Source organism: Macrosteles quadrilineatus, unplaced genomic scaffold (assembly GCF_028750875.1).
Source record: "Macrosteles quadrilineatus isolate MER2022 unplaced genomic scaffold, UCM_ALF_1.0 Scaffold_5__1_contigs__length_97177068, whole genome shotgun sequence".
In the NCBI taxonomy this organism is placed as follows: domain Eukaryota; kingdom Metazoa; phylum Arthropoda; class Insecta; order Hemiptera; family Cicadellidae; genus Macrosteles; species Macrosteles quadrilineatus.
Window position 1 is genome coordinate 96,842,972 of NW_026542598.1, and position 10,964 is coordinate 96,853,935.

General features: G+C 37.3%; 1 protein-coding gene across 1 annotated transcript; it reads right to left on the bottom strand.

Annotated features, from left to right (window-relative positions):
• Nucleotides 1–1,314: 1,314 nt before the first annotated feature.
• Nucleotides 1,315–2,104, bottom strand: LOC128995820 (outer dense fiber protein 3-B-like). The gene has a single exon (XM_054420837.1). It carries the CDS (start codon nt 2,102–2,104, stop codon nt 1,394–1,396), a length of 711 nt encoding a protein of 236 aa, XP_054276812.1. The 3' UTR covers nt 1,315–1,393.
• Nucleotides 2,105–10,964: the final 8,860 nt, after the last annotated feature.

The following is a 10,964-nucleotide window of genomic DNA, read 5'->3' on the forward strand; positions in this document are numbered from 1 at the left end:
AAGACTTAATTGTCACCCTGTATATACAAAACTATTATAGAAATATTAGAAATAATAAACCATAGTACAATTTGTGTTATACCTGTATATACTTCCATTTAAAACAATAAAATTTGGTTGAATATTGTCCCAACATAGTTGGATGTATGTTCAAACAGGGTCGCTGTCAAGGCGCCACCACGTCAAACCGCCACTTCGGTATTTTGGTCAGAGGTGTCAACCCGCCACCACAAAAACACCACGGTGGCGGGTTGACGTCTACATAATATCACCACCACGAAAACGTTGTCATGGTCAATGAGCCACCACGACAACCCGCCACCCCCAGTGTCTATCATAGGTGGCGTGTTGTCTTGAAGCTCCATGTTTGATTCTGTCAACCCGCCACCTCGCACGTAGGCGACAATGTGCCACCCTGTCAACCCGCCACCACTCTTTTACGAGGTAGCGGGTTGACATGTACGCTCAATGTTCGGTGCCGTCAACCCGCCACCTCGCATGTATGCGACAACGTGCTACCCCGACAACTCGCCACCATGCACAGTGACTGTTGACCAGTTGAATTTATATTCTGTAGAATTAATTATATTGTACATTGATTCAGTTATTTTAAATTTATATTGTAAATTAGTAATTGTATATTTTTAGACACATAGGTTGTTCGTAGTAGAAACCGGCTGTTTGGAATGTTTTGCCGATGTTTTATTTACACAGCGGAAATATGTGGGGGTTTGAAAAGAATGTTATGATGACTAATTAACAAAAAATAATTAAAAGGCTTGTAGGACATCACTTATAGTTTTTGTGGGATTTGAGTAACATAAGGGACAGGTAGGACCTTGCAATCATTCAGGCATTTGCTACATGTAGCATCAGCTCAACAACGATCGTTCACAAAATGTTGGCGGTTTTTTCCATCGATGTACATAGATCCCTTGTGGTTTCCTGCCATTATATCTTGTTATGTTTGTTTACAGGTGATTGACGCTTAGGCAAACCTCTAGTGTTTTTAAAGTAGGATGAAAACACCTGGAAATGCCATAGATTAGTACCTACATACCAAATTTAATAAAAATCAGACTACAGGTCAACAGGTATGGTATGTAGCTCTGTACACATCCACACATACACACAGACATCACTTCGAAAACCACTTTTTTGGATTCAGGGGGACCCAAACGGATATATCCACTCAAAACTCCATCTCTAACATTTTTACGAAAAGAATACTTTCTCCATATACTATGTGTAGGGGGAAAAAGTAAAAAAAAAATTGTTTTCTCAGTTTTGTGCACTGAATCAGTATGTATCTTTTCATTAATTACGTATTATATTTTTATAAAACTTCTGTTATTTTGTATGTATTATCTAAAATGATTAAGTTTTCAGACTTCTAAAACACAAATGTGTCTTGAGCTTTGTCTTCAGGGAGATAGACCAAGTGTTTTTCAGGAGAATGTTGCACACCAAAGCTGATTCCTTTCAGAGCTTCTCGTTTTTCATATGTAGGAATGGGGTTGTATTTGGGCCCCGGGGTTCCAGATTTATACTTCTGATGCAGTCGTCCAAGGATAGGGACACGAGGAGGTGTTTTCAGGTAAACATTATTTTCAGGCAACATATATTTAGGTCCTGGAGTTAGTTGCTTTGTTTTAAAAAAGTTACGACCCAAAATTGAAAATGCCGGTTCTGCTTTTAAATCGGGAATGCTTGGACCGATGCTTGTCGGTGGAGCATATTTATTTGGTCCAGGACCAACTTTTGATTTGCGAAGATCGGCCCTTTTATTCCCAAATGAATAAGCAGGAGGTGATGGCTCTACTAACTTTGTGGAGTTGTCATATTTCGGTCCTGGAGTACGACCTAATCTGGAACTTTTCCATCTGTCCAGCATTGATGTTTCTTGGGTTGTCAATTTGCCATGTTGAGTGAAGCCTCGAGTGTCATATTTTGGCCCAGGAGCTTTGGCTCTAACTCTACCATACCCAACTGTTCTGACTCCAAATGAAAACGCAGGAGCTTGTGCTAGTGTCGGATCAAGCTGACCGGCCCCAATAGTCGAGGGTAAGGCATATTTGGGCCCAGGACCATGAACTCTCACCATTTTATTTATGTAATAAAAAATTTAGATCACCATAAAAATTATGTTTTAGAATATATAATTTTGGTGCTATGGCAATTAAATTATTGAGAAACACATTAAAAAGGAAAAAAAGTAACAAATATTATTACTTAGGTTTGAATAGAAAGGGCTTATTGCCTGAGAATAAGGGAGACCAAGGATGGGATAAGCAGGCTTATCTTAAGAAATGTAGGCATCCCACTTCACTACAGTAACACAGAAAAAACACAAGACAGTGAAAGACTTTAGTATCTATTGTGACTCAAAGTTGAGAAAGGGGCCAGTCAGTGGCCTCGAAATATCCAATTTCTCTTGTGTTTTCTTCTGTGTTACTGTAGTGAAGTGGGATGCCTACATTTCTTAAGGTAAGCCTGCTTATCCTATCCTTTGTCTAACTTATCTTATCTAACAGGGGCTGGCCGAGACCATGAAGCACTTCATCCGAAAATCGAATTATTGGGCACCCCAGACAATTGTTTTCTTGATGACCTTGCAAGTTCAGGCGTCCAATGAATGCCTGTAGCTTCCCAATTAGTTCATCCTCGGGAAGATATCTTCCTCTAGCCGCATTACCAAGAGTTATCATTCTAGCATCAGAGAGCTCGTCACAATCAAAGAGCAGGTGATCGGCTGTCTCCTCTGACCCATCACAGTGCCTACAGATCGGTTCATCATCAAATAAGCCCATCCGTTGTAAATGTTTCCTGAATCGCCGTGACCAGTTATCAGTTCTACAATTAATTTTATTATACGCCTGTCTAGTCTCAAGAGGTCAGAGGCAACCTTTTTGGAAGGCCTAAACAGAGTAATCTTGCTGACCCTAAGAAGGGGGGTATCGACCCAGCGTTTGCGGTGCTCTTCATTGGCCCATGACGCAATCGAAGAACATGCGCTATTTTGTGAAATGCCACAGAAGGGTTGTGGGCCTATCATTGTTGTCGCAGAGGCAGTGTTTGCCAATCTGTCTGCAGCTTCATTTCCTTTTATGCCTGAGTGTCCAGGCACCCAGCAGAGTGTAAGATCATTTCTCCTACCCAACTCAGACACAGAAGCAAGGCAATCCCACACGAGCCTTGAGTTGAATTCGTAAAGAGTTTAGTGCTTTTAAGGTGGCTTGACTATCAGTATAGATATTAATTGTTTTGTCTCTAATCTCTTTGTTAAGATATTCTCGAGCACAAATCAAGATGGCAGTGACCTCTGCTTGCAAAACAGTTGGGTGCACCCCATGGGAAGAGCCAGTGCCTTCATTTATCCAATGCACACCTGCTCCAGTGCCCCCATTTTTGATTTTAGTACCATCGGTATAGCATTCTAAATCACCTGTGGGAATGGGCCCTTTTCCGCCAGACTATTCCTTCCTATCTGGTATTAGTATTTTGAAGGCTTTCCAAAGGAGTGTTTTTTGGACATATTATGATCTGAAGGCAGGTCCAACTCATCTGCCCTCAGATCACATGTCCAAAAAACACTCCTTTGGAAAGCCTTTCAAAGTACTAATACCAGTTGTCTCCCTTATTCTCAAATATTATTATTTGTAATTTTAGGTAGTTTATTTAACTCTTTGAGTGTTAGTTCAATAATTTGTATTTTGTATGACTTTTTTGTTTTCTTTTAAATTCCATTACCTGTTGTTGAATTGTAACTGTATTGTTTTCACTATTTTATCAATCAGGCTAATCTTAATATATAAAAGAAAGTTGTGTTAGTTACAGCGTTTATAACTTGAAAACTACTGAACCAATTGGCATGAAAATTTACAGGGATATTAGGCCAGGCAACGAATGCAAAAAAGGGTATATAGAGGGAAAGTTTTGGAACACAATTTCTGACTTCGCAGTGTTGTTTAGCATAGTTAGGAGGTGAACATATCAAAAGTCCCCGAACCTAGCACCTGTGCTGAAGGGGAGGGGGGGCTTGAAGGTACAATTTTTCAGTTTTCAGATATCTCGGAAAGTATGCGTCCTAACTAAATTATAGTTATTTACTAAATGAAAGCTTATTAGATTTCCAGCAAGGTTGTAATTTACTATTTTTCGATATCTCCTTTAGTTTTCGCGTTATCAACACTTAAAGTCAGATAATTTAAAAAAATACAGTTTTTCATAAACAATTTTGTCTTTTTTGACCAGATAACTCTCTATCTATGTATCAAAAATAAGTGCTGGCCAGTGGATATACTTACTTACTTACTTACTGCCGTGGCTCCACAAATCTCAGTTGATTCTTCGCCTTGTGTACCAGCTTCTTCCACCCTTCTCTGTCTTTTGCCAAGTTGACACTTGCACCCATTGTCCTGATGTCGTTCAATACTTGGTCAGTCCATCTCAATTTCGGCCTTCCCAATGGACGTTTACCTCCAAGTGTGGCTCTCCAAACTTCATACAGTCTTGTTCCTTTCTCTCTTCTTAGCACATGCCCTATCCAACTTAACCTTCTTCCTTTAACTATTGCAACAATATCTGGGTCGGTGTATAGTGATCTTAACTCTCTATTTTTCCTTATTCTCCACATTTGTCCCTCATGTACTGGACCAAATATTTTTCTTAGTACTTTATTTTCAAACACTATGAGTCCGTTTTCATTTTTCTTGGACAATACCCATGTTTCACTACCATATAACAGAATAGGTTGAATTATTGTCTTATATAACTGTATTTTGGTTCTGTGAGATAATACTTTAGATGAGATCAACTTCTTGCAGGCCAGTGGATATAGGCAATTAAATTCCCTTCAATAACTAGAGGACCCATGATGCTCCGTAGGGTTAAAATAAATATAATATCCGAGAAATAATCAAATTCCTGATTTTTTATTGAGCAATACAGTATCTTGAGCTTAACTGATTCAAACTATCAATATCTCAGATTAAAGCCAATAATTTACTAATTATTTTGAGTCTAAATCATATAAAGGACCTGAACAATACTGGAACTATTGATTTTTAATCATATAAAATACCTTATGAAAAATAATTTTAATATTTGTAAACTTACTTATTTGTAAAAATACCTTGCGTGTTTGCTTGAAACTCGTCCGATTTGAAAAACTAATAGCTTAAATGTAAGCAGGTATTTGAAGGATCTTGGACCAAAATATATAGGATTATCGACATGAAACTTTGTGAACAATAAGGCTTTTTTGTGTTAAGAATTAACCCCACATATTATATACCAAAATCTTCGTCTGGGTGTGTAGATGTGCAAACTGGCTTTAGATTTTTAAAATATATCTTTTTAAAAGCGTGGGCTGCCCTCAAAGTTCCTTCCATAAGGATAACATTGTGATTGATTTGAATGTTATTATATTCTAAAACAGATGTCAATACATTAGTTTAAAAAAAATTACATCCCAGCTGTTTTGTTTGGTTTTGAAATGTAAACAGTTTGCATGTTTTGAAAAATAATTAGAAACCCGGCAACGAAATGTTACCGATAGGACACAACGGGAGAAAAGTTTTACTTTATATTTTTGTTTAAACATGCCAAGGACCCGATGACAAAGAAGTATTGCTGGTCGGACACGGCGAGTCAACATACGGCAAGCAATGCAAAACGTAAGGAGCCCAGACGAGGAGCTGGAACAGTTAGTGGCAACGTGTACTTACAAAATTACACTGACAAATACTAGAATTCAGCAGCATTCACTTTGCGAGATGGCATTATAATGTCAGAAATGTGGTGCGCTACATTTGAAAGAAGAACAAAGAGAACGAGGCGAAGGATTTTCATCCTGCTGCCATAAAGGATAAATGAATTTACCGCCATTTCGAGAAATCTATAATATCCAGAGCTTACTTAATGTACCTAGCAAATCATTTGGGCAGAAACTACAAAGATAACATTAGATCGTTATCTAAATGCGCTCGCAATGGTCAGCACTCGAGCTAAAATTGAAGAACATAACGGTGGAGGGCCTTTCATGAATAAGGTGCACGACACAATTTAAAAACTCAATTGGCACCTTACAATCGTTAGAAGGGGAGCATCCCACAAATGCCCAAATGTATATCTCCGTACGTCGAAACCGCTGTTCAAGGAATAATGCTAAACAAAGCTAATGGCTCTTGCAGAACTGAACTAATGCACATTTTTACTCATCAATTGGTTGATATTAATCCATACGCGCAAGTTTTCAGCATGATGAGCGCTGTCCTGCAAATTAGAACAGAAAAAATAACTTAGAATGCAAATAGTCAACGATAGCTCAAGACCAACGTCGATACAACGACGCAACTTCTAACGACGTTGCTACAATATCCTAATTTATTATTCGTGCGAATTCGCACGGGTTCACCTAGTATAATTATATAACTGGTAAAATGCATCTTAAATAGAAGTAAGAATTCTAAAAAGAATCAAATTATGTTTTTTGGTCGAAAAATGCAGTAGGTTATATAAAATGCCGATACATGATGGCAAATCTGTGCGTGCATACCTTCAATTTGAGACCTCAATCATTAAAATCAGTCGGGTAGAAGAGCCAATCGAACTCGGAAAAGAGAAACCAAATTTAACTCCCATAAGAAATACATGGGGAGCAAATTTTGTTTACGTATAAGCCGAGTGGGATTATAGATAAATAAATGCCGATGCTTGATGGCAAATCTGTGCATGCATACCTTCAATATGAGACCTCAATCATGAAAATCGGTCGGGTAGAAGAGCCAATCGAACTCGGAAAAGAGAAACCAAATTTAACTCCCATAAAAATACATGGGGAGCAAATTTCGTTTACGTATAAGCCGAATGGGATTATAGATAAACATATGCCGATGCTTGATGGCAAATATGTGCGTACATACCTTCAATTTGAGACCTCAATCATGAAAATTGGTTGGGTAGAAGAGCCAAACGAACTCGGAAAAGAAACCCAATTTTTTTTAAATCTATAAGATATACCTTATTTTACGCTTTTACCTATTTCCCTTCAGTCGTAAAAGTGAATATATTTCAATGTTAAAAATTTAAAATTACAATCAAATCAGAAAAAATAAAATTCTGTAAAAAATAGAGTTTTGGGACAGCTGTTTAGTAATGAATCTTCCAATTTATCACCATTTCAAGTCAATGTAAAGGGCTATTCAGAATTATGGATCCAACTTCATGTTTTATCTCGTACTAATTTTACTAAATATACTAATTTATAAATATATTTGCGTTTAGTTTCGCTAACCAGATTTATTAACAAACTAATTCTAGTATATTATTCACTAGGTTCATGATCTAGACACTATTTATGGTGGAGTAAGTTACTAAATGACCATATTTGTGCTTATGAGTGCCTATAAGACACTGAAAATATTTTATAATAATAAAAAAAAAATAATTGAAGGAACGTTGTTTGACATAGGTAAGTGAACAATTAAGATAGCACGTAATATAAAAAGTCAACAAAAAGTAATTTATTCCATCTTACAATTACAACATTTAATATTGTCGGCCTAATTGATATATCTAATATGAAGGGTAGGAATTAGACTAAATCAATAAAAAACTTTAAAAAATAAAACATAGAAAAATAGGAACAATAGATTAACACGATGAAAAAAAAAACATGTTCAGAATACAAAATGAACAGTTGACAAAGGAAATTCATATTAAACATAATGCTTGAAGTTATATTACATTTATATTATATTAGGGGTTCGTTGGGCAGCCTTCTAGCCTACCAAATCTAGTAATAATCCTAACAAACTTTATGCGAACTTCGAGTTCTTATTACAGAGTCAATTTCTTGCTTTCTTGGCTCAGGGAGCTCCTTCATTCTCTCCTTTGTTTGTATCATCATTTAACCCAATGTCTTCTTTATCAGACCACTTTTAGAAAGTGGAGGGAACCTCTAGTTCTTCTTCATCCTCAGAGCCATCTTTAGAGATTCCATTCCGGCAGTTCCCCTGACAGTTTTGGCATGCTGGTGAACATTTGAGGTTTGCCTTTTTGCAGCTACACTTTGCGCTGGTAGTCTTTCGAGCATCGGCAGAAAATCATTTTGAACATATCTTCTGGTGCAGCTGCTAACTCACTGTGCACTGGAACCAGACAGCTGTTCTCCGTCTTCCACCCATACATCTCAGAAGGCAGGTCATTTCCCAGCCACTGCTGAACTTGGTGGAATGTTCTTAGGGAATGCTGTTTTACAGCTCCCTCGGCGGGAGGAAGACATGAAATATCAGGCTTAATAGTACCCACTGATTTCAAAAATTACTTGTATCTGTATGCATTAAGATACATACAGAGCTTAATTGTAAGCTTTGTTGTAGCTGACCTCTTTCACTGGAGCACCATACCATCTCAAGATGCAGATGGTAGAGAAAGGGTCTGAAAAGACCGCTGCTGCTTTCTCGACCTCTGTTGACTTAAGATACAGCTTCACAAATCCGACCTCGTTTTTGCGAAATGCAGAAGACGTTGTATCGCTTCCTGTAAAAGCGTATAAAAACAATATGTCGTCAAATCCTTGGGACGAGAAGAGGAAATCCCTTATCTTTCCACGTCCAGGCTTGATAAAAATAATGTCCTTATCATCATCAGATTTTGCCATCAGGAGAACTATAAGGTCAACATCTTCGCCCACAATGCTACAGCTATGTATACAATGCTACATATTAAGGTTCGTTCACCTATGTTAAACATTGACTTGAAAGGGTGATAAATTGGAAGATTCATTACTAAACAGCTGTCCCAAAACTCTATTTTTCACAGAATTTTATTTTTTTTCATTTGATTATAATTTGAAATTTTTCAACATTGAATTATAATCACTTTTACGACTGAAGGGAAATAGGTAAAAGCGTAAAGTAAGGTATATTATTGAAGGGAATTTAATTGCCTATAATCCACTGGCCAGCACTTATTTTTTTTAATACATAGATAGAGAGTTATCTGGTCAAAAAAGACAAAATTGTTTAGGAAAAACTGAATTTTTTTGAAATTTCTGACTTGTAAGTGGCGATAACGCGAAAACTAAAGGAGATATCGAAAAATAGTAAATTAAAAACTTGCTGGAAATTTAATAAGCTTCGCATGGTTTCCGAGATATCAGCAAAAAACTTAAAAGTTGTACCTTCAAGCCCCCCCCCCTCCCCTTTAGCACAGGTGCTAAGGTCGGGAACTTTTGATATGTTCACCTCCTAACTATGCTAAACAACACTGCGAAGTCAGAAATTGTGTTCCAAAACTTTCCCTCTATAACCTTTTGTTGCCTGGACTTATTCCTTAGGCACTAGAATAACATAATAGCCTGTTTCCGTTTCAAAAACCCTTAAGGGAAGCGGTCCTATGGCCATTTGCAGTTTACATGTTAATCTTATGGAAGAATGTTTTATTTTGTTTACCATGCCATGTTTGTCATTTCTTGATTAAATTAAATTAAGGAAAAAGCTGTTTGTAATGATAACCTAATTTTTAAGAAAAAATCTATGCATAACAAATGAGAGCTATCAAATAGGTTTCTATTCCATTTGTTTTTTACGAATATTTGTTGTCAAATGTAACTGAAGGCAAGTGAGCGCAGCGAACGAGCTCCAACCTAAAGGTGAGTGAGCGTAGCAAACAAACTTCAACCAGGACGTGATTGAGACATGCGAACGAGTTCATCTTGAAAATGAACGAGCATTTGACATAAAACCACATTAGGACAGGACGACGTCTGTCCGGCCAGCTAGTTTGGAATAATTTTTTTTTTTTTTTTTTTTTAATAATAATAAACAATAAAACTTTATTTATACATTTCAAACAATTCAACATATGACTATGATTTTCAATCAAATATAAATGTTTAACAAAAATAAAATGAAAGCTCAATAGAGCAATGGGGGAATTGCGGCACCATCTTCAAATTGAATGCTTCGAATTTTTCGTCTAGTTCCCCGTAGCCTTAGCGAAACTGCTCGAATGATGGAAAGCTGGCTTTGGATCCTCAACCATCCGATAATTTGGGAGTATGGTTTTCTCCATTTTACAGCCAGGGCTTCGCTTGTTCTCCTCTGAAACGCTTCATATTCTTTGTGGGGGACTCCTTCCGTGGAACATATTAATGGTGTGAAGCTTCCTCTGATGTCTTCGGCTGCTTTGTCATATTTATTGTGTTTCTGAACGGCATGGTTTCGAGATATTGTTCCCCATTCTTGGTTGGCGTAAGAGGGAGCGTCAGCATTAACAATGCGATTATCAAAAAACGCTACTCTCTCAGCCTCCCAAATACCATTAACTTTAAAATCAGCTTTTAAAGCAGGCACATTGTTTGCAGGGTCAGCTTCTCTCATAATAGGCTCGATTTCAACCCCTTTCCAGGCCATATTTGCTATCGCAGCACAGTGGTCTCGATGTTGATCATGCCCATGTTTGATCAATCCTCCTTTTTTACAATTTAATGCATGTGTTAGATTCATAGGTTGATCACAACCATCACATCGTACTGGTAAATTTCTTAGTGTGCGGCCATAGCGAATTGACAAAGCATCTCTGAATTGATCCGGGGACAAATCCGTATGATCAGATGCACATGGTGTCACAGTTAACCATTGGCTAGTATTCCCTGCTACAATTCTAATTATTGGCTTCTTTTGACTTTCAGGAAGTAATTCCATAATTCGTTCATTATTTGCTTTAGCCAACATGTCTTTTTCTAGTTTTCTCTTCTTTATTACATCTTGTAGTGTTGATACATGATCATTAATCTTTAATGGTTTTCCATTTTTAATGGCTAATATTAATTTTTCTGTGCATTGTTGTGATGCTTCAAATGAAATACCATCGTTCTTTGTCGGGTCCTGAATATTTAAGCCTCCAAAACGAGTAGGGAGAGAGAACAAGTCATGTTCAAGCTCAGAAATCTCTTG

What these genes read in the sequence shown, in the direction of transcription:
- LOC128995820 (XM_054420837.1), bottom strand. Translation starts at nt 2,104, where the DNA reads ATGGTGAGAGTTCATGGTCCTGGGCCCAAATATGCCTTACCCTCGACT.